The sequence below is a fragment of the Mustela lutreola genome, chromosome 8 (genome assembly GCF_030435805.1).
Source record: "Mustela lutreola isolate mMusLut2 chromosome 8, mMusLut2.pri, whole genome shotgun sequence".
In the NCBI taxonomy this organism is placed as follows: domain Eukaryota; kingdom Metazoa; phylum Chordata; class Mammalia; order Carnivora; family Mustelidae; genus Mustela; species Mustela lutreola.
The window spans coordinates 91,954,916-91,979,991 of NC_081297.1; the positions used below are offsets into that span (position 1 = coordinate 91,954,916).

At 38.0% G+C, this 25,076-nt stretch overlaps 1 protein-coding gene across 1 annotated transcript in view; it reads left to right on the forward strand.

Annotated features, from left to right (window-relative positions):
• The window catches only part of SLC15A5 (solute carrier family 15 member 5), an 81,459-nt gene that overhangs the window by 25,977 nt on the left and 30,406 nt on the right, over positions 1-25,076 (forward strand). Inside the window, exons 4-6 of the mRNA XM_059183617.1 lie at positions 876-1,096; positions 5,223-5,409; positions 18,130-18,318. Coding sequence (XP_059039600.1) covers positions 876-1,096; positions 5,223-5,409; positions 18,130-18,318 — 597 coding nt within the window. The remainder of the gene's footprint in view (positions 1-875; positions 1,097-5,222; positions 5,410-18,129; positions 18,319-25,076) is intronic.

Sequence of the window (25,076 nt, forward strand, 5' to 3'; positions counted from 1 at the left end):
TTTGCAGAAGGACTTCTTTGGTCGAAAGAGTACTATGAAAAATTGTAACAATTATGGTGGCACAGCTGAACTGCTAACTCAAAGGGGGGGGAAGTGTCACTTATCTGTCATTGTATCAGGAAGTCTTAATGGAGTCAAAGAAAAGGTGGTATCTGAAAGATCATGAAAGAAGCAACAGTGAGGTTGCAAATCACAAGCAGTAAGTGACTGCTAACATCTTGGGTAATAAAATGCTTTGGGTGCTGAAGTGACAGCTATATAAACCCAGAGGAAACTACTGGAAAAGTCAAAAGCCAGCTAATCCAATCTGAACTTTTAGTGATGCTATCAACATGTATAAAGTCATTTGAAGAGTTCAAAGTTTAACCTTACATCTGAAATTCAAGGATAACGTCAAAGCAGAGAATACATTTCATTTCATCTCCATGTCAAAATAAGAAACCACTCTCCACCTGACAAGTGAGGATTATTGATATAACCATTTATATTAAGAACTAGTCCTAGTCCTTTGTGTTAAGACTGTAAAAGAAAGTTTTGGTTGTCTCACTCATTAATGAGTTAGACTTCTAAGAGATTGTGGAATTTCTTACTTTGGTGTTTTATTTTGTCACCTTTCTTCCTTTTTTAATATGTTTCCATTGATCTTACCTTTTTCATTTTTTACATTAGCTGTCAGCCATCACCTTCGGCTGGTCACCAGGATGCCAGAACCCTTGTCAGGAGCATGTTCCTTTGAATTCAACCCCTTGGGTGCTAAAACCTTCTCAGTCACTTTACTGCCCTTCATCCTGGCAATTGTCATCTTTCTGATGGACGTCCTGGAAAATTGAAGAACAATTCCTTTACTAATACATAATATCTCAAATTACTTGCAGGTTGTTCCCTCCTGACAACCTTTGGGGTGTTTATTAATGCTCTGAAAATATGCTGTCTGCGCTATTGCCATCTTGCTGGAGATGTGACAAGCTGGTTAGACCATGCCAAGAAAAAAAATGGCGGTTGCTACAGTGAGCTCCACGTGGAAGATACAAAATTTTTCTACACCCTTCTCCCTCTCTTCATTTCTCAGCTCCTTTACAGAATATGCATTATGCAGGTAAGGAAGGTAGTGAGTACTATCCCATGATAGTAAAGTGATTGTATGTGAGCATTACAAGTTAAATATTTATTTTCACCCCATCAAACTCTTCTCATACACTTTGTCAGGGAGTTATCCTATAAATGCTTCTCAACATTACAGGCTCTAATTTCAAGAGACAAGAGGGGTCAGGCAGAGAGAGGCATACCTGAGGAGAACCTAGTATGCTGTTTCTCTTGTAAAACTGGAAATGTCTTTCAGAAGACGCAGACGATATTTCAGAATGCATAGTCACAAGGCATTAGAGCAATGCACGAAAATATGCAATCTGTGGGCGATTACCCAACCTTTTCTTCCTCCTTCATTAAACCTTTAAAATCTAGTACTAACACGTAGTTAACATGACTGATTTAAGTACCACCTCCCCTGTACTGAAGTATATGTTCTAATGAGCAAAAGATTATTTCCCCACCCACCCTTAGTTCCTTGGTGAATCTGTCCCTGTGCTGTGGAGAAATTAGAGGGAAAACAGCAAGTCCAAAGTACCTTTTAAAACATATGTGATTAAAGAGCAATTTTAATATGATAATGTTCAAAGACAAACTTACAAAGAAATACAAGTGACTATAAAGACTTTGAAGAAATTCAGGACTATATTTGCTGCTAACTTGGAAATTAGATGGTTAATGAATGAGGTAGATTTATAAATCTCAGAGCAGCAGAGCTGAAAAAGAAACTTAGAGATTAATTTACTCAACTACTTCATTTGTTGAAGAGGAAACTGAGGCTAGAAAAATTAAGTGATTCTGGAAGGACAGCTAAGTCACACCGTTAATAATAGCAAGAGGGAAGGCAAATCTACCTGCTGACTCTTAGGGCAATGCTTGCTCTAATTGGCCAGGGGTCAGCAAATTACTGCCTGCAGGCCAAATCCAGCTTGCTGGTTTTTTGTTTTGTTTTGTTTTGTTTGCATTTCCTACCAGATAAAAAAGTTTAAAAATTTTTATATACTTGAAAAAAATCAAAAGAAAAAATATTTTATGACATAGGAAAATCATATCAAATTCAAAATTCAGGACCAATAAATAAAGTTTTATTGGAATATATCCATTCTTGTTTATTTGTCATACTGTTTCCTGGTGCATGAAAACAGCAGGCTTGAGTGTTTGCAATAGAATCAGTATGTGGAAATATTTTCTATCTGGCCCTCTGCAAAAAAGTTTGCCAAGAACCCTTGCTGTAAACGTCGCACGAAAACAAGGTTAATCTGGCAGATTCAACTTCTTTCCTGACTGCACTATAGCAGCCAGCACAAAAACACAAAAATATTACCTGTGTATATAATCTTTAATATCATAAGGAACATCTTAAAAGGGCAAAATTAATAGTAAGTATAAAATTACTAAGTAGTCCATAGCTAGCCTCGAACCTTCTGTGAAAAAAGCACAAATTCCTGACTCTTTATTTTCGTAATGCAGTGACACTTACTATTTCTTTTGACTAAATTTCTCTTCTGAAAACTGTCATAAATTTTTTAATTTGACATAAATTACCATAAATTCCAATAAACTGAATTTTAACTATCTCACCAACTCTAGATGCCCAGGTATTGCAAAGAACAAAAATTGTTATTCATTGATCACCTATATGGTCATAACTCCTAAAAGATGACTTCACCATATCTAATTTAATCCCCACAGCAAGCTTACAGTGGTTGTTATTCTGATCCTAAATATGCGTCTCAGAGACATGCAGGATTCTGTAATTTGCTTGCAGGCACCCCACTAATATATGGCATCCCAATTTAGTGCTGGTATAAACACCCAGAGTTTACTACCCACAATGTCTCTTGCAACCGGGTTAAAAATCCCTGATACAGACCTATAGGCTCCAAAATTATGCACAGTAATGTTATGCCAGACAATTCCCCCCCCCAAAAAAAAAAGTTTAGAATGTGCTTCTCAAGAGAGGTAGAAGAAACCTCCAATGGGATAGGCTGAAAATAGATTTTTACCTTCAGATGAAATACTCACCAGCATAAAGGCGATCAAAGTACCAAGAATAAAACATCCTTGAATTCCGTATTTTAAATTTAGTAGCCTTTATTGACCTTCAGTTCCAAGACATACATTTAAAATATGTTGATATTAAGGCTGATGATGTTACCATTTGACATTACTGGCCACTCAGAGGTGAAAATGAATCTCTATTGACAGCAATTATTTCTGAATACTCAGAGGCTTGTATGAAATAAAAGTATTTAAAATTTTAAAAGGGGATGATTTCAGAACTTGAGGCAGAAGCAGAAATGATTTCAAGCTTTCAAGACACTAGAGCCTTTTCTTAGATTAGGCAATATATTAATATTGCTTCACTAAAGATTAATAGTACATTCGCCACATTATTAAGTTAACAGGTTTCTGTGTCTGTGATTCATGCCGATAATAACTTTATTCCTATTAACAATAATTCTCATTTGAAATCAGTAACAGAAACTTCCAGGTTCTGCTGGGAGCCTTTCAGTCTTCGAGCAGATCTGCTGCCAGCACTCTTTTTTAAAAGCATCACTCATTTTCCTCTGATTGGGGGATATGTGCTTAATAATTTTACTGAAGTGAGGCAGAACTAGATAATGTTCCCTTCAGTCTTGCTATCTGCCCCCAGCAAAGCAATCCTTGTTTATAATCCTAAAGGTCACATTGAAGACTGGAAGATGAATTATCACCAAGACACATTTTGGACAAATAGAGAGAATGTCTGTGAAAATGTGGTCTTTCCCTGGGTTTAGGTAGTTAACATAGCAAGAGGCTATGTTACAAGCGATGGGTTCATTAACTGCTGTGCTTATGACAAAGACCCTTCTTATACCCTCTCCAATTGTACGATTGACAGCAGAGGAGTCGGTGAAAATACTCGAACAGGAAGTGATCATCTGGATGTTTGAGGTGGGCAGCTCTCCCAGTATGGTAATAAGGCACAAATCCTATCGTAGTTCACGCACAGAAAGAAAAAAAATAGTTTGGTGAATCCATCCCTTACGGACAAGACTCAGGTTGACTTAGCAGTTTTGTGCTCCACTGGGAATTAGAGAAGTACTAGGCTCTCTGACTGATAATCACGAGTGACTGCAACCACATTCACAAATAGAAAAGCAAGTAGGTGCCCTCTTTCTTGTGACCCTGTGCTTTTTAACAAGAGGTTTGGAATACCTGAAGAGTCTCCAAGTTCAGGTTATGCTTTTAGTTAGGATTAGGGTTATTTTAAAAATGAAGAAATTCTGACACTACACTGAGGATTTGGGATGTGGTAGAGGTCTTCTTTGTTTGGGCTTTTTGGTTTTAGGGGGATTCTGTTTGCTTTTCATTTCTTATCTGTTAGTTTATTATGCAAACCTTTTGCACACAGCTTCCTCTGTGGTCCACTAATGTCACACACTGAGTTTAAAATGAGGTATAAACACAAGTGTATTTTGTTTCTCTTTTTTCAATTACTTGGGTCATTTCAGAAGTGAAGCCCATCCAAGGAGCCAACAAAGACAGCCTCTGACAAGTATCGTGTTTCTACCCTGGGCCCCTCTTCTTAGTAAAAATCCTTCTTATCTATTTTGCCATCACATTAGATGCCATACGAAGGATTTCTTTCTTGCCCCCAATTTTTTTTCATCGGGGTAAAAACAAACATCCTTAATACCTTCAACTGGTTTTTAATTTAGGAATTGATTCAATTAATTAATTAATTAATTCAGGAAAATTAATTAAATTTAATTGATTTGAATTTAATTAATTAATTCAGGAAAAAGTCTGTTTGCTTATACACAAAGCTGTATTTTTTCAGTAAGTTATTTGACTTCTTAGGTGTCAACCTAAGCACAAAATGACGGCCACCTTTACTTTGCATAGGAAGATTAAGAAGTTAGGATGACACAAGATTCCTCTATAAAGAATCAGTAGTATTGTCGATAGACTCCACAGAGACAATACTGCCCTGTGCCAGCTCATAACTGGGACGTGGAGGATCAGAGGAACATTCTGTTCATCTGTCACAGACAGAGCCCTTGCAAAGGGCAAAGCATCTCCTGCAAGATGCTTCCTCCAGAGTTAAACCACACTCTTAATGCCTGGCTACTTTCCCCCCTCAACTACAGATTCCTTCAGGCTATTATGTGCAGACCATGAATTCTAACAGGAATTTGGATGGATCTATTCTGCCAGTTGCAGTAATGAATGTCGTCAGCACCCTGCCATTATTAATTCTGGCGCCTTGTATGGAGTATTTGAGCACCTTCCTCTTTCCCTCGAAGAGAGATGGATCATTTCTGTGGCCATGCATTAGTAAGTACAACTTAGCATCTCAAGTGAACTGTTTGCAACTTTTTGCAATAAAAAAAAACACTCTGCTAAGATCTAAGCTAGCTATATTTTCTGGAGTAGAGACCCATTTTGACAAGTTGGGAAGAAAATGACTTTGAGAGGAAGAACATCCAGCTCCTCGAGTCTTGATGCAGACACAAGTGGCCCATTTTCTTCCTACCTTCGATGCTTCCTCAGAGGACGCAGCTGATATAAAGACCCAGTGAAATTTCCAGTGCTACCAAATGGCCTATCTTTCCTCAAGGGAAGTGGTCCTTACTCCCAAGACAATGCTGAATATGTTCTTGAAAATTAACACAGGTTAGGGCATCTGGGTGGCTCTGTTGGTTAAGCATCTCCCTCCGGCTCAGGTCATGATCCAAGGGTCCTGGGATTGAGCCCCGTGTCAGGCTCCCTGCCCAACCAGGAGTCTGCCGCTCCCTCTGCCCCTCTACCAGCACTGTGCTCGTGCTCTCTCTCTGTCTGAAATAAAATCTTTATTAAAAAAAAATTAACACAGGTTAATGAACCCCCAAAATAATGCCTGACTATACTTGAGAGGTATTAACTTCTGAACCAGTAGTACATTTACTAAACATTAGTACTGTGATTCAGTCCCTACATTATACTTATTCATACAGTAAGGTACATAGCAATAATTTTCAAGCATTTTTTTCCAGCTTTATTGATCTTCCAGCTTAATTAATGCTTAACATTGTGGAAATCTGAGGTGTATGATGTGACAATTTGATACAAGTATACATTGCAAAGTGTCACCACATTAAGGTTGGTTAGCACATCCTCAACCTCATGTAATTGGGGCTTTCTTGTTATGGTAAGAACACTAAAACTCTACTTTCATTGTTGAGGGGGGAAAAATTAGGTCACCTTACTCAGAACACAGGCAATAGACCATAAAATAAAATTTCTCCAGTTGCAATGGCAGAGAAGGAGTTGAAGCCCATTCTGACTATACTCTGCCTCAGCCGGGCAGAGATCCCTCAGACACCACCATGGACCAGGGGACAAGTACTGGTACAGCCAAACCAGGCTCAACCCAATAATCAGAGATCTGGGCCTTAGCCTCTGCTCTGCCACTGAGCTGCTGCTGCATGACCTTGAAAAGCCACCTAACCTTCCTCATCTTCTAGTTCCCTTATTTCTTTCACTGAGGGGCATACCCTCAATCAATTTGGGGTCCCTCTATTCTGGAAGACTTTCAAAAGCATGCCGGATGACGTCAGTGCCTGGAACATGGTCCAGACACGTTGAAAGCTCTATTATATTAACGAGTATTGAGCCATCATGTGTAGGACACAGGTCTAATTGGTAAGCATAAACAGAAAGCAAAGGGAATTTGAAACACTTAAGAAATAGCATATAATGATAAACTAATGTCTTATGGTCTGCGTGAGAAATAACTCTGTTGAAATAAGATCAGGCATCTAGAAGATTCTCTCCTCTTGGTTAACCTGGTCTTATTCTTAATTCCTCCTTTTCAGAGATGAGCAGAGACCATACTGCCTTTTAGTAACCTGTTATTGTAGTTTTTTGGTTGTTTCTTTGTAGAAGTTATTTTTAGGGAGCATGCTTCTCGTTATTTACCAAAGCCATCAACCAGATCACCTCTGATCACCTCACAGGGTTGATCTGTTTTTGGAAAGAACTCAAAGTGACTAAACTTACCTCAGTGCATGTTGTTATCTCCAGTGATAGATGCCTTTAGCAAATAACATTTTTTTTTTTTAAATTTTATTTATTTATCAGAGAGAGAGAGGGGGAGAGAGCAAGCACAGGCAGACAGAATGGCAGGCAGAGGCAGAGGGAGAAGCAGGCTCCCTGCTGAGCAAAGAGCCCGATGTGGGACTCGATCCCAGGACGCTGGGATCATGACCTGAGCCGAAGGCAGCTGCTTAACCAACTGAGCCACCCAGGCGTCCCAGCAAATAACATTTTTGATTGAGTTCTTAAGCCACTAACCCTAACTTTATTTATCGTAATTGGTTTAGGTAACTGTAAATCTTACTAGGTTTTGATAATCCTTAAGTCTTAAAAAGTGCTTTTTGGTCTGCCAATGTAGAAATTCTAAAACCAGTATTTAGTGAATGCCCAACACTTAGTATAAACAAAAAGCAAGGCATATTACATGCCCTCAGCAAGCACACTATTTTTTAAAAGATTTTATTTATTTGTTTATTTGAAAGAAAGAGAGAGAGATTGAGCATACATGTGGGGAGGAGCAGAGGAAAAAGGAGAGAATCTCATCCAGGCTCTGTGCTGAGTGTGAGCCCAATGCAGGGTTCAGTCTCATGACCCTGAGACCATAACCCAAGCTGAAATCCAGAATTGAAGCTTAACTAACTGAGCCACCCAGGTGCCCCCAGCAAGCATACTATTAAAACATAATAAATGAAGGACAAAATGGGAGTAATTGATAATGCAAAATGCCAAAAGCTTCAGCAGTCTTGTACAGTATAATGGAAATCCAATGTGGGCTCCCAAATTATGCTTAATCACTAAATTTTTAAAAAATTGGTTCTTTTTAGGAAAATATGCTATAAAGAGTGACTTTAGAAGTCTTTCCTGAGAATAAGGTACCTTAAATTCATTTTAAATATGAGCAACTCTCTCTTGGACAATTCTCCACTCTTACATATTTAAAATCCTTTCTATTCTTTAAAAGAGATATGTTTTTTTATGGATGGAAGAAAGTTAGGCAGAGTTACCTAACATATCTCATATATATGAACTAAATATTCCCCTTCAAGATTGGTAACAGACTTGTTGGACAGGAAAAAGGAAAAACTAGACTCATTAAAAAAAAAAAAAAACTGAGCTATGTTCCTCTGAGTACAGAATACTGAATTCAGTTGTGTCTAAGCCAGACTCCATTCATTTGTTCATTTACATACTTGTTCATTTATTTGCATAATATTTTGCTATGGGAGTATAAAAAAAAGTGTGATGATATGCATCTTTTAAAACTAGATGTTTGCTTCACTTCTTCATATTCCACTTATGATTATGGAAGATTAACAAGTTTTATCAGGACATACAAGCACAAACTTCAGGTAATTTTTTGGTAGTAATTTACATAACTGAATTAGTCCAATATTAAAATCTCCTTTCACTTTGAACCCAAATGCCCTGAAAATGTGAGAGAAATATATAAGTACATAAATTCATAAATTGTGAACAAATATTTATGAGTTCCTAATTTGAACCTAGGCGCCTTCTTATACATAGCCCATTTAGCCTCATCATAAACTGTCATTTAATAGGTCAAGGGTCTAAAAGAGAGTATGTGTCATTTGAATCAGGTGTTCCCATTCTCAGGCCATTGCAGCAGTATTATTATTACTATTATTATTATTATTATTATTATTCCACTTACCAGCTATAAGTGTTAGATGATAGCAGGTAAATAAAATATTGTTAATTTGGAATCCCTACTGTTATTTCTTTTATTATCTAAGATTGTATTTATTTACTTGGGACAGAATGAGAGAGAGAGCACAGAGGGAAAGGAAGAAGCATACTCCCCCCTGAGCAGAGTCCATTGCAGGGTTCAATGCGGGGCTGGATCCCAGGACCCAAAGTTCATGACCTAAGCCAAAGGTAGATGCTTAAGTGACTGAGCCACCAAGGTGCCCCCTTCCTACTATTCCTTCCTCTTCCTTCCCCTTCCTTCCTTCTTTCCTTCCTTCCTTTTGAAAGATTTTATTTATTTGAGAGAGAGAAAGAGTGAGAGAGAGACCAAGAGCCAGGTGAGGGACAGAGGAAGAAGCAGACTCTCCGTTAGGCAGGGAGCCCCATGTGGGACTAGATCCTGGGACTCCAGGATCATGACCTGAGCCCAAAGACAGATGCTTAAGTGACAGAGCCACCCAGGAGCCCCCTTACTACCATTTCTAATTAAGGCTCTGCAATTAATGAAAAAAAAATCCTTTCGTCACTACAACAGGCAGTTACTGCTTAGACACCCCCCCCCCTTCCACATTCGTCATTCCTCTTCCAGGGACTGTCATGTTTCAGGAGGCAGATGGTGCAGATGGTGCAGATGCCTAGTATTTGACATGGATAATCACAGCCCAGGCCAAGAGTGAGGGATGGGGAAATCTCACTGAATTGGTCAAACCAGAAATTTAATAAAGGAAAAAAGAAACTTACTTTTTCTGTCTAGCTCATAAACAATGCAACGAGAGAAGAGTTTCTGACTCAAGATATGGCAGTCTTGACTTTATCACCTAAAGAAATCAAAAAGCATATCACAGCACCAACTATAAAGAATCTCCAAACCTTCCAGAACTGTGAAAGGCAAAGGCTTGATAGGCTCAGAATTGTGTATCAAGACTGTATCTTCCTAACATTACATGTGAGCCGATTTATCTGTTTCAAAGTCAACCTTAATTCACCTAGAATCTAAAATCAGTGATATTGTGATTTATCCTCTGTCGTAATTGGACATACTTCGTTTTAGCCTTTTCCAGTTCAAAAATGTTTATAGTAAGAGTATTTCTTTTCCTCAGTGTTAATTAAAATCCTGCAGTATGTGGTATTTAGTAGTTAATGCTGACATACACAAGTATTAATCTGACTAAAATTAGCCTAATTAAGATTGTTATTAAGTCTTACATAAAGCAGAAGTGTATAACACAGTAGGTAGCAATTATCTTGGCTTTTAAATAACATTTAAATTGAAATGCGGATGAAGTATATTTAAATATCTCCCTTAAAATAAAAGCTTGAAGATTCAAGTTTTAACCCCAAGTCCTTTACAATAAAGTGACAACCAAGTGTTGGTCACTTTTTACATTACCAGTAACTGTAGTTGTTCTAATAATTGAGAGTAATAAAAGATTCCTTTCTGAGGGCGCCTGGGTGGTTAAGCAGCCAATTCTTGGTTTGGCTCAGATCATGATCTCATGGGACATCAGAATGAGCCCTGCCTGGGTCTCCACAACTCAGTGTGGAGTTTGCTTAAAGATTCTCTCCCGCTGCCCCTACCTCCACTTGTGTGCGCACTTTCTCTCTCTAATAAATAAATAACTTTTTTTAAAAAGTTCCTTTCTTGATTAGAGCCAAAGTGCTTGATATATTAAAAATTGAGTCAGCGGTCCAATCACCTTCATTGAAAATAGGATTATTTTAGGGTGCCCCAGTGGCTCAGGTAGTTAAGTGTCTGCTTTTGGCTCACGTCAGGCTCTCAGGGTACTGGGATGGAGCCCCACATCAGGCTCCTTGCTCAGCAGGGAGTCTGTTTCTGCCTCTCCCTCTGCTCCTCATCCTCACCCTGCTTGTGCTGTCTCTCTCTGTCAAATAAATAAATAAAAATTTGAAAAAAGAAAGAAAATGGGATTATGTTAACAAAACCAGTTTTTTTGTTATCACAGTTTTAGAACTGATACATTTTTCCAAAAAAGTCACAGTGCACACCCACTGAAAATACCTGATCGAAGGAACTGTCAATACTAAAAGAGGAAATGTGTAAATATCCAGCCTGAATCATTCATTCCTTCAATTGTTCCTTTGTTTCGTAAAAGCACGTAAGTGTTCTCAAGTTCTCATTTTTAAAGCGGACATCAACAATGGATTAAATTTGAGGTAAAGTAGACCAGCTAGTACGCCAACTGAAGTAATCATTGTATCTGCAAGATACACTTGTTTATCTGATCTCTATGTAAATGAGTTACCTGCTCTATATTTAGAAATTAAAACACCAACCGAAGCTGACTCTCCGGAAACGAGTTCTGGTGGTCTACAGAGAAACAAAAGACTGGATAGGAATAGCTCAGTTCAAATATAGGAACACACCACTAATAGGAACAATAAAAGTAAAAAGCGTGCCATTCTAGTAGCGGGTAAGTAATACCTTCTGCAAAGGCAGCAGATACATCTGACAATAAAATCATAGCTGTCTCTGTGAGAGTGGTTTATGAACACCTGCGTGTTCTCACATGAGCAAATTTCCTATTCTGGGAATTGGCCAAAATCATGGATCATGGCTCAGTAAAATTTCATACGCACAGTTGTGTTACATATCAGAGACTCGTACATCAGACTACCCGTAAAAAAACCCATAGTTTTCTCAGTCAGTAAATTTAAGCAATAACTGAAGCATCTTAACATATCTATTTTTTAGGATTAGAGTTTGCTTCAGTATGAAGTGGCAATGCTTGAATAAATTCTGACTTTCCTTTATTTCATTGTGGTCTAATTTGGAAAATTATTACATGGCAGGATAATAGAATGAACTATAAGAGCTTGAAGACTCTTATGTTCTTGGCTACAACCACACAGCCAATATTAAAACATACATTATTTATCCAAATATATCTCCTTTGGAACCATGTGCTTTATCTTGTAAATACAGATCTGATAGGAGTTTAAAATGTATACATTCTGATAAACTGTGCTCTGCTTTGGACGAGTTATGATCTCATAGAAGTTAAGAATAAAAGCGGAATGGATTAAATTTAGGTTGGAATCAAACTTTGTTTTGAATTTTAAGAAAGTCATTTTTCACTAGCATCAGAGTGCAGTAGCAAATAAAAAGCAAATGTAGTTATCTAGATCCTTCCGGTAAAAATATGATTTGCCCTAAAATATCTGGGTAAATGAGTTAAATATTTGTGCTTCCCTTGAAATTGTCTGGAGAACCGTTTTTCATTGGATTTTGCAAGATTAGGTCTCATGGTGCTTTATGCTGCAATAGTACTTCTCAAGTTTAATGTGTACCAGGAATCTCTGAGGCTCCTTGTTTCAATGCAGATCTGAATTCAGTCCTTCTCTGGTGGCACTGGAGACTCTGCAGGTCTAGCAAGCTCCCAGGTGATACCTGGTCAGGGACTAACTACGCTTTGAGTATCGAGGACAGAGAAAGAGGCCATGAGACTGCTGTGTCATGTTTCATGCCTGTGAATAGGCAGCAGGAGTCCAGGAAAAATTGCCATTATTTCTTTACCGGCCAGAGCTACAATTCAGGAGTAGGCACTAAAAGCTGATGGCTAAGCCAGGGCCAAATCTGACCCACCATTTGTTTTCACACTGCCCCAGCAAATGAAGAATTATTTTCACAGATGAACATTGCTCTTGAGCCGAGGGTAAGAAGCAGTAACTTTAAATACCAGTTAAGGGAAATTCCATCACTTCCCCAAAAGAATTATTATCTTGAATTCCATCCATAAAAAATTTGTAGAAGCATATTCTATCTCTTGTTGCATAAATTACCTTCATATCTTCAAAATTTTGCCCTTTTGCCCCACAAACTCAAAAATGTTCATTATTGGGCTTTTACCCAAAAAAATTTCAGGTATCTTATCTAAGCTACTGCCTCTAATGCTATAAACTTTTCAGAATAAAATACAACCTTGTTTGCATAGTACAAGGTGATAATCAAAAAAAAAAGGAGGGGGTGCAGGGGTGGACATGATATTTTTTGTCTAAATTAGCCTTAATTAGTTAGGATGGAGGGCATCATAGGAGACTCTCACAGAATTTGAATTTTAAAACAAGAAAGTTTGAAAACCTGTTCTTACCTACCTCAACACTTTTGTTAGAGTTCATATGACTATCATGGACAATATAGTTTGTCCAATTTGTACAACTTAATTTTTACGTAATGCCTAAACATACCTTCATCAGTTTGTTGAGGCTGCCATAACAGAATACCACAGACTAAGTGGCTCAAACAACAGAAATTGTTTTCTCACAGTTTTGGGTGATATAAGCCCAAGGTCAAGGTGTGGGAAGACTAGGTTTTTCCTAAGGCTTTTCTTCTTGGCTTGCAGACCACCATCTTCTCGCTAGGTCCCCTCATGGCTTTTCCTCTGTGTGCACAGACCTGATGTCTTTCCCTCTTCTTCTAAGAACACTAGCCCTATTGGATTAGGGTTTCACCCTTCTGTCCTCTTTTAACCTTAATTACCTCTCTAAAACCTCTCTCTTCAAATAGTCACATTGGAAGTTAAGGCTTCAAGGCATTATTTTCAAGGAGCATAACTCGCTCAATAGCAACAGTATATGTATGTAGAAATTCATCTCTGAAATTAGGTTACATATTGTAATGGATTGGCAACTCTTTTTTCCTTTCTCAGTGATACATAAAAACATGTTTCTTCTTAGAGTTGAATTCATCTTAGATTCAGGAAACATGTTACGTTAGTAAACAAATAATGTTGAAAGCCTTTCAATAGTAAGTAATGGTCTCCAGCTCTGGCTTTCTCTGCCATCTGCCCAGAGGCAAATCATTTTCAAATTTTAGGTTTTGTTTATCTAATTCTACTAAATAATATGATTATAGAAATATTATTTAAATTGGCAATCAATCTCTTTCTCTCCCTCTCTCTCTCTCTCTCTCTCTCACACACGCACACTCTCTCTCTCTCATGGCAAAACCAAAGAATTTGATTCAATTTTCTCATATAAAAATTTATTTTCTGTACTTAAAAAGTATGTGCTTTTCTCAATTATTTAATTAAAAATTGTTTGTTTTTTAAGTTTCAAACTGCTCTACCAGTTTCACCGTACTATCACTAGCTTTGTCTCAGTGCTAAAATACATAAGGTCATCTACTAGGGGCTCCTCTGCTTCGGGAGATTTTAAAGACTTTTTGGGTCTTGACCATGTCCCTCTACCCTGGCTTAGTGGTGCTCTTTGTGTTAGCTCTCTAACAACCTCTTTTTCTTCCTTAACTTGCTTCCTCTTTCATTATCATTTATTTTTTTAGCAACTTCCTAAGAAAGGGCATATGAAAAGTAGAAGTTTCCAAGAATTTATATAATTGAAAATCTTTTTACCCTTTTACTTGATTAATTGATTGTACATTGAATTCTAGGTTGAAAATAATTTTTCATCATAATTTTGAAGCTATTGCTCTTATTGTGATCCACAGACTTGAAGGACGGTTCAAAAGCCCAGTCCCCTTCCTCTGCTCTTTTCTGTGTTTATGACATCTTTTCCTAGCTCAAGAACTCTTCCTATCAATGTTATTCTAAGATGCCATGTTATTGTGCCCTGGTAAATGTCTTTTCAACCACTGCACTATTCACGGGTACTCTCACTGATCTCTCAATCAGAGAGATTTTCTTTTATTTTTAAAATATAATTTCCTCTCCTTCATTTTATCTGTATTTCAATACCTATTGATTAGAATAGGGGTTGGACCCTCTTAAAATACTCCAGATAAGTCTCGTTAAAAAATTTTCTGGTGGGAGAGAGAGAGAGAGAGCACACTTGAGCATAAGCGAGTTGAGGGGAGGGGCAGAGGAAGAGGAAGAGAGAAAATCCCAAGCAGGCTCCACCTACAGCATGGAGCCTGGATAGCACGACCCTCAGATGATGACTTGAGCCAAATCAAGAGTTGGTCACTTAACCAACTAAGCCACCCATGTGCCCCCAAATAAGTCTCTTAAAAAAAAAAGAAAAAACTCTATTGAGGTATGATTGATCTACAAAATCTGTACATATTTAATATACACAACTTGATGAGTTTGGATGCCTTTTATTGCTTCTTCTTGCCTAATTGTTCTGGCTAGGATTTCCAGTAATACACTGAATATCAGTGGTGAGTGTGGGCCAGTAAATGTTTCAGAAGAGCAAAGCAAATGCTCTAAGGTGAGAACGAATTTAAGATAGTCAAGAAAATTTGGCTGAAAATGGTCAAGAGAGGAGAAAGTAGCAAGCAATTAGAGTGAGAGGATAAGCACAGGCAAGATCATAAAGGCTGCGTTAAAGATTTGAGATTTCATCTTAATTGTATAAAAACCTATAGATGGAATTTAAGCAGGAGAGTAACATTGAATTTGCATTTATATAAGATCTCCCTGACTGTTAGGTGCTTAAGGGGGCACAGGTGCATAAGAGTGAAAACAGGAAGACCATTAAATATGTTATTGCACATAGCCTGGGTTAAAAATATTGACTTAGACTAGAATGACGGCAGTGGCTATGAAGTGAGGCAGGTTAATTCACAATAGATTTTGAAGTAGAATCTGGATAACTTAATAATATATTTGGAGATGAGGGAAAGACAGAGGATCCCAGATTTCTGCCTTGAGTAGGTAGAGGTACTGGAGGAGATGGGGAAGAGTGAATAGGAAGCAGGGAAAGATCAAAAGTTCTGTTTTGTGTCACCACCTCTTTGAAACCTTCCCTTAGAGATTACTTATCTTTCTGACCTTTCTTTCCATGGTTTTAGCTTTCGTCTTGACACCAAATGCAAAAATGTTTAAAAGCATTGCCTAGATGTTCTCTTCCCTCACTCCCCATCATTTTTTAAATTTCACCTGCCCTTAAATTTCCATTCCTTGCAGATGACTCATTAATCTTTATCTCTTCACTCAACCCACCTTCTGACCTACGATTCACATTTTTAATTGTTCTCTGAGCACTTTTCTTTAAATTATCTTTGTGCCTCTACCTCAACTCAAAATCAAATTCATTTTCTCCCTGTCATGGATCTTCTTTATATTATCGGCACTACCATCTTTCCAGTCACCAAGACTTATACTCAACTTTGACATCTTCTTCCTCCTTGCTTTTGCTATGGTTTTATCAGTGGAATCTATTGCACCTCATGTTTCTATTCTCTATGTTTTCTGAAAGTGGGAGCCATGATGTAACTTAAGTCCCCGGTATACTTTATCAGGATTATTTTTTAACTTCCTAACTATCTTCCCACTTCCACTATGTATCCCATTCTATCAACCAGCACATAACCTTTAGAGTAGTCATCCCAAATGACAGTTCTAATCATTTCACTTGTGTCTCAAATCTTCAGTGATTCCATTACCTTCAGAGCAATTTACAAATTCCTTAAAAATATATTAAATGCCTCTTATGATCTATCTTGTCCCCCGATCCCCAAATAACTTGTTTCTCACTATTCTGAAAATCTGTCTCATTTCCTTAAGAAGTACAACTCTGTACTTCTGCTCATGACAGTGATGCTGTCTTTACCTCTTCATATGGACTCCTTTCTTTTTTTTTTTTTTAAGATTTTATCTATTTATTTGACAGACAGTGATCACAAGTAGGCAGAGAAGCAGGAAGAGAGAGAGAGAGGAAGAGAAGCAGGCTCCCCGCTGAGTGGAGAGCCCAATGTGGGGCTCGATCCCAGGACCCTGGGATCATGACCTGAGCCAAAGGCAGAGGCTTTAACCCACTGAGCCACCTAGGCGCCCCTACCTTCTTTCTTTAAAGCATAAAATTATTTCTCTCACCTCCCCAGCTAGAAATAAGTTTTTCTTCTTAGATTCCCCAATAGAGTATAAGTCTGCAATGGCTGAGAACAGATATTTTTTAATCTTCTATCTCCAACTGTGCCTAACATACTGCCTTGCATGGAACAGGAAGAGAGTAAATACTAAATTGAATTGACATATTAGCTCTTTTTCTGATGAGTCTATAATGTGCCAAGTAATCTAAATCAGTGCAATTGTGTGATGAATGTGATCTTAAAAGTAGATAATGTTGAAACTCAAATTTTTTATATAAGCTGTTTAAAGAACCAAAATCTCGACCCCGCTAATGAATGAGCCTTCCTGGAACCAAATTTCAAATAAAAATAAAAAATTCCTCAAATTTTCTGTTATTCAGATCCCCCCCCCCCTTTTTTACACCTTCTATTTCTTAGAGACTCAGTAAAAAGCAGACCTTACAGATACATTTAAATACTGAGATACAATCAAAAAATTTACCTACCAGTTTCTCTATCAACCAAAACAAACACTAAGCTATTTAAACATTAGATTGATTTTTTTGAATTGAAAGCTTTGCCTTATCTGAAATTTTATGCAAGTTAGCAAAATGTGACTATCTCTAAATTTCAAGTAAATTCCATCTAGCTCAAGTTTGCATCTGCTCTAACAATGGGATTAAGTCCAGTAATATGAATGATAAATTGGGAAATGGAATGGTTGCAGTGGATATAAACTGTAAAAAAATCATGGCAAAATCCCTACTCATTTTCAACCAAAATTTTCTAGGTAATTCCTCAAGAATAAAAGAGAAAGAAGAGCAAGATGACTTTTTGAATAATTGCTTCCATTTATACTCTTTATCTAGCTAATTCACCTTTACTATTTTTTTTCTAAACAAAAGTTTCTAGTCCTTAATGCTCTACAAAGATCAGAGAAATGTCCGAAAACTGAGGACTGATAATGCAGATTATTTCAAACCATTTTTAAATGATTAAAACCTTGTGAAGAGATCACTCCATTTTAAATTTCCCCCAAACTATTTTTGACTCCTATAAATCTTAAAAAGTTATCAAAAATAATTTATCTGAGGACAAAAATTCAAAACTGTGGCTTTATCTTCAATAATTGCTCCCTATTGCTATCAGGAGCTGTTATAATAATACCAGTACAGTATCTTACTTAAATCTCAGAGTCACCCTACAAAGGTAAACATTATTAACCCTATATTAAGAGCTGAGGAAAGTGATCACTAGGTTAACTAACTTTCCAGAGGCCCTCTAAGCAGTAAATCGGGAAATAGGGAGTCCGTGCAGTTGTTTCTTAGAGACCAGAGTCAAAGCAGCATAGTCAGATAACACAGTTAGCTTGCATCTGGGTAGTCTCAGGGCAAAAATTATTGAGCAAACATCTCTGAGTGTCAATGTGTAAAAATGCCATGGACTATTACACTGATTTGGGGCTCTTTTTTCTTTCTTTTTTCCTCTGCATTGTTTTCCTTAAGTCGCTGGAAATCTTTCTGCTGCATTGTCTGTGATGGTAGCTGGCTTCTTTGAAATACACAGAAAACACTTCCCTCCAGTGGAGCAGCCTCTTTCAGGCAAAGTCGTCACCGTTTCTTCCATGCCCTGTTTCCACCTGGCTCTTCAGTATGTTTTACTTGGAGTGGCTGAAACACTGGTCAGCCCAGCCTGTGAGTAATGATTTCATCACCTCATGTAAGAACACACCAAGTCTTTACACAGAACACATCACCTCAAGCGGTTGGCGACCTATTAACTCCCTGGAGATTTCCCACAATGCTTCAGAACAAGCCTATTTATCACCCTTATTTAAAAAAGCAAAAATGTTTAATTTCTCTTCATTCCTCTGCCAGATACAGAAAAATTATTAATTCTACCTGAATGTAGATGGAAAGAAAGATTTATGAACTTAGTTAAAGGCAGTAACTATTTGGTCAAATACACAACAGGAGGAAAAAACTGCTAAAACCTAGAAGACCAGTGCAGTATACCCAGATAAAAGCTCTCCTGTCTTTCTTCTTCCGCCTCCTGCCTTCTCACTCATAGATAAACTCACATATATACTCCCTCCAAAAGTGACATTTATAATGTACCCTGAGAGTATATAAACATGCAAATGAAATGAAAATTTGAGCCAATTTTCCAGATAACTCATTGTCTTTAAATTAAGTTACACTAAATTAAGTGTGATCACTTGTGTTTCCTAAGACAGGTTCAGAATAACTTTATTAAATATCAAGGGTTTTCTGGATTATCTAGATTGCTTATATTAATTAAGCCAGCCATTTTAAAATTCATCAAGATAATTCAGTGACTTCTTGCAATACAACAGTGTGTGTGTGTGTGTGTGTGTGTGTGTGTGTATTTATCAGTGTAATCTATTGCATCTTATATTTTACCTTCTTTATATTTCCCTGCAGTGGGAGCCCTGATTGTAACTCAATATACTTTATAGAGATTATTTTTTAACTTCTTATCTTCCTACTTCTACTATCTCTCCCACTCTATCAACCAGCACACAACCTTTAGAGGGTTGATTTGGCTGATCTTGTTGGCTAGGCATGTATCCCCTTCCTCCCTCACTACTCCATGTGCATCCCTCCCAAAGTGGCACACTAGGTGGAAAAAGATGACTTACTCCATAGAGAAGGAACATTCTTCAGTCAAGGTATATGAGTAGCTACATTCCCATTGTAGAACCACCAAACAAACTCTCAGCATCATCTGTAGAAGAATGTAGGGTAGTCAAGTTTCCAAGACTCCAGACACATCTAAATGAGGGGCTGCGTGTGGCATTCTGCCTTTCAAAAAGAAAAAAAGAAAAAAAATCTATGGAATTATAACTATATATACCTATTAGATCTCTTTTTTAAAAATATTTATTTATTTGGGGCACCTGGGTAGCTCAGTCAGTTAGGGTTCTGCCTTTGGCTCAGGTCATGATCCCAGAGTTCCAGGATCAAGTCCTGCATCAGCTTCCTGCTCAGTGGGGAGTCTGTTTCTCTCACTCTCTGTGCTCTTCCCCCAGCTCATGCTCTCTCTTTCAGTCTCTCTAAAATAAATAAATAAAATCTTTTACCAAAAAAAAAAAAACTTAAAAAAAAGAAAGATTTATTCATTTTGAGAGAGAGAGAGAGAGAGAGAATCTTAAGGAGACTTCCTGCTGAGTGAGGAGCCTGATTCAGGCCTCCATCTCCCAACCCTGAGATCATGACCTGAGCTAAAATCAAGAGTGGGACACTTACCTGACTGAGCCACCCAGGTACCCCTCTATTAGACTTCTTTTTATAATTTTAAATCATTCCACTCAATTCATTTTATATAAATAAATTGTCTTATGAGATTCTAAGATGGGCCTATCACTGTTTGACACTACAAGAAATATAGAGGAACTATAAAAGAATGCCACTGCACAAATCTTTGTGACTTCCCTGATGTGGTTTCCAGAATATTGTCAAAATTTTGTAGGGTAGAAGTGAAGCAAGGTAACAGTAATGTGGGTGATGAGTGAATGTAATCAGGAAATTCCCAGACAGTTTAGCAATAGTGGTTCAACATACAAAATCCAGCAAGGGTCTGCTGATCTCGTCTGATCTCGGAAGCTAAGCAGGGTCGGGCCTGGTTAGTACTTAGATGGGAGACAAAAGCCAGCACGATACTTACAACTATAGACTATTAAAAAGGTAGACCACTTAGTCTACCCTTCACTGATTTACCCATGAGGAACTCAACATCCAACTAAGTCAATTGTCGTATCTGTTATTATAGATCATGGGGTAGGGACCAGAAGACTTTGTTTTGATTCCCAGCTTTGTCACTTACTACATTTGTGACCTTGAGAATTCATGCAACCTCTAAGCTTCACCTTTATGATATTTTAAAATGGAAATAATTACAATTACAATTCTTCCTTAAACCTATAAGCTCCCAAAATTGAACCAGGAAGAAATTGGCAACCTGAATAGACCAATATCTCGTAATGAGATTGAAGCAGTGATAAAAACCTCCCCCAAAACAAGAGCCCAGGACCTGATGGATTCCCTGGGGAATAATACCAAACTTTGAAAGAAGAAATAACACCTATTCTCCTGAAGCTGTTTCAAAAAATTGAAGCAGAAAGAAAACTTCAAACTCTTTTTATGAAGCCAGCATTACCCTGATCCCCAAACCAGGCAAAGACCCTACCAAAAAGGAGAATTTCAGACCAATATCACTGATGAATATGGATGCAAAGATTCCCAACAAGATCCTAGCAAACAGGATCCAACAGTACGTTAAAAAGATTATCCACCATGACCAGGTGGGATTCATCCCTGGATTACAAGGATGGTTCAACATTCACAAATCAATCAATGTGATAGAACAAATCAATAAGAGAAGAGAGAAGAACCACATGGTCCTCTCAATTGATGCAGAAAAAGCATTTGACAAAATCTAGCATTAAAACGCTTCAAAGTATAGGGATAGAGGGAACAATCCTGAACTTCATAAAATCTATCTATGAAAGACCCACAGCAAATATCCTCAATGGGAAAAAGCTTGCAGCCTTCCCGTTGAGATCAGGAACACAACAAGGATGCCCACTCTCACCACTCTTGTTCAACATAGTATTAGAAGTCCTAGAAACAGCAATCAGACAACAAAGAGAAATAAAAGGTATCCAAATTGGCAATAAAGAAGTCAAACTCTCTCTTCGCAGATGACATGATTCTTTATATGGAAAACCCAAAAGATTCCACCCCCAAACTACTACGACTCATACAGCAATTCAGCAATGTGGCAGGATACAAAGTCAATGTACAGAAATCAGTGGCTTTCTTATACACTAACAATGAAAATACAGAAAGGGAAATTAGATAATCAATTCCATTTACTATAGCACCAAGAACGATAAGATACCTGGGAATAAACCTAACCAAAGAGGTAAAGGATCTGTACTCGAGGAGCTACTGAACACTCATGAAAGAAATTAAAGAAGACACAAAAAGATGGAAGACCATTCCATGCTCTTGGATGGGATGAATAAACATTGTTAAAATGTCTATACTATCTAGAGCAATCTACACTTTTAATGCCATTCCGATCAAAATTTCACCAGTATTTTTCAAAGAGCTGGAGCAAATAATCCTAAAATTTGTATGGAATCAGAAGAGACCCCGAATTGCTAAGGAAATGTTGGAAAAACAAAAATAAAACTGACAGCATCACATTACCTGATTTCAAGCTTTACTACAAAGCTGTGATCACCAAGACAGCATGGAACTGGCATAAAAACAGACACATAGACCAGTGGAACAGAGTAGAAAGCCAAGATATGGACCCTCAAATCTATGGTTAAATAATCTTAGACAAAACAGGAAAAAATATACAGTGGAAAAAAGACAGTGTCTTCAATAAACGATGCTGGGAAAACTGGACAGCTATACGTAGAAGAATGAAACTCGACCATTCTCTTACACTGTACACAAAGATAAACTCGAAATGGATAAAAGACCTCAACATGAGACAGGAATCCATCAGAATCCTAGAGGAGAACATAGGCGGTAACCTCTTCGAAATCAGCCACAGCAACTTCTTTCAAGATATTTCTCTAAAGGCAAAGGAAACAGAAGCGAAAATGAACTTTTGGGACCTCATCAAGATCAAAAGCTTCTGCTCAGCAAAGGAAACAGTCAAGAAAACAAAGAGGCAACCCACGGAATGGAAGAAGATATTTGCAAATGACAGTACAGAAAAAAGGTTGATATCCAGGATCTATAAAGAACTCCTCAAACTCAACACACACAAAACAGATAATCATATCAAAAAATGGGCAGAAGATATGAACAGACACTTCTCCAATGAAGACATACAAATGGCTATCAGACACATGAAAAAATGTTCATCATCTCTAGCCATCAGGGAGATTCAAATTAAAACCACATTGAGATACCACCTTACACTAGTTAGAATGGCCAAAATTAGCAAGACAGGAAACAACATGTGTTGGAGAGGATATGGAGAAAGGGAAACCCTCTTACACTGTTGGTGGGAATGCAAGTTGGTATAGTCACTTTAGAGAACACTGTGGAGATTCCTCAAGAAATTAAAAATAGAGCTTCCCTATGACCCTGCAATTGCACTCCTGGGTATTTACCCCAAAGATACAGATGTAGTGAAAAGAAGGGCCATCTGTACCCCAATGTTTATAGCAGCAATGGCCATGGTCGCCAAACTGTGGAAAGAACCAAGATGCCCTTCAACGGACGAATGGATAAGGAAGATGTGGTCCATATACACTATGGAGTATTATGCCTCCATCAGAAAGGATGAATACCCAACTTTTGTAGCAACATGGACGGGACTGGAAGAGATTATGCTAAGTGAAATAAGTCAAGCAGAAAGAGTCAATTATCATATGGTTTCACTTATTTGTGGAGCATAACAAATAACATGGAGGACATGGGGAGATGGAGAGGAGAAGGGAGCTGAAGGAAATTGGAAGGGGAGGTGAACCATGAGAGACTATGGACTCTGAAAAGCACCCTGAGGGTCTTGAAGGGTCAGGGAGTAGGAGGTTGGGGGAAAAAGGTGGTGGGTATTAGGGAGGGCACGTATTGCATGGAGCACTGGGTGTGGTGCAAAAACAATGAATACTGTTACACTGAAAAGAAATTTTTTAAAAATATGAAAAGAAAAAAAATTCTTCTTCATATCTCAGCAGCAATATAAGAATCAATGGGAATGGGGACTACTCCTCGAGAATTAAATGACAACATGTGAAGGGTATTTTGAACTGTAAATTGAAGAAATACTAAACAAACAAAAAAACAAACAAACAAAAATTACTCTTCTGGGAGGCAGTGCAGCATAGTGGTTAATATCTAAATCAGACAAATATGAGTTTAAACCCAGGGCTTTAAACCCAGTTCTGCCATTGACTAAATGTGTGACTCTAGATAAATTATTCTGCACTTCTGAGCCTTTCTCATCATCTATAAAATGTGGAATGATTGTTATCAGGACTAAGTGAAATGTTTTATGGAGAGGAAAAGGCAGAGTATCAGTATATGGACAACACTCAATAATTAGCAACTGTAATGTGTGCTGCTAGTATTAGTATTCTAATCTCTCTCTCTTTTTTTAAAGATTTCATTTATTTATTTATTTGACAGGCAGAGATCACAAGCAGGCAGAGAGGCAGGCAGAGAGAGAGAAGGAAGCAGGCTCCCTGCTGAGCAGAGAACCTGATGCAGGACTCCATCCCAGGACCCCGAGATCATGACCTGTGCCAAAGGCAGTGGCTTAACCCACTGAACCACCCAGAAGCCCTGTATTCTAATCTTTCACATGAATGAATAGGGCAAGTCTCAGGACTCAAGCACATATATCCTGCTCATAGCTCCTTCTACTACACCTACCATAAGCTGAACACCAGGGACCTGGTAGTTGAGGAAAACTGAATCTTTCTCATGTGAGTCATCCTAAATCCCCGCCTTTTTAAAGATTTTATATATTTGTTTGAGAGAGAGAGAGATAGTGAGAGATAGTGATAGTGAGAGAGAAATAGTGAGAGAGAGCACGAGTGGGGAGGAGAGGGAGAAGCAGGCTCCCCACTGAGCAGTGAGCCCGATGCAGGACTCAATCCCAGGACCCTGGGATTATGACCTGAGCCAAAGGCAGACACTTAACCAACTGAGCCACCCAGGTGCCCTCCCCCCATATCCCTTTTTTTCCCTTACTTCTCACCTCCAATCCAACAGCAAAACTTAGTCTTTACTCTGAAATATAATCTAAATCTCACCATGTCTCACTATCTTCTTCGCTCTCCACTAGTCTACACTAGTTATCTCACTAATTCTGTCAGAGCCTCCTAACTTGTCTCCCTGCTTCTTCTCCTGGCCCAGGAGTCCATTCTCCAAAACAGCCATCATGCTCTTTCCAAAAGAATTCCTACCATTCCCCTGCTTCAAATTTCTCAATAGGATTTTGGAGATAAATTCCTTAAATGGTGAATAAGACTATACATGGTTTGGCCTCTTGTACTGCTCCAACTGCATTTTATAACATTATTTCCTCTGACCACTCCATTAGAAATTTAATGATCTTCATTCTGTGTTTCTAAAGAGTCAAACTTATTTTCACCCCAAGGCCTTTGTGTTTGCTCTTCTCTCTACCTAGAATCCCCTTTCCTCTGTTTTAAAGTGTCTGGCTTCTTCTCAACATCAAATTTTCTCAAAGATTATCTCTTCAGAGAGGTTGTCCAGGTGAGTCTATCACTTCGACTCCATTACCCTCTTCCATTTTTTCTAATAGTACTTGTCAGGACCTGCAATTATCTTATTTATATGTGTATGTTTACTACCTGCCTCTCACTATGAGAATGTGTCATCTTTAAGTCAAGATTCTTATCCTTATAGCCCATCCTTCCTTCCTTAAAAGTGCCTGT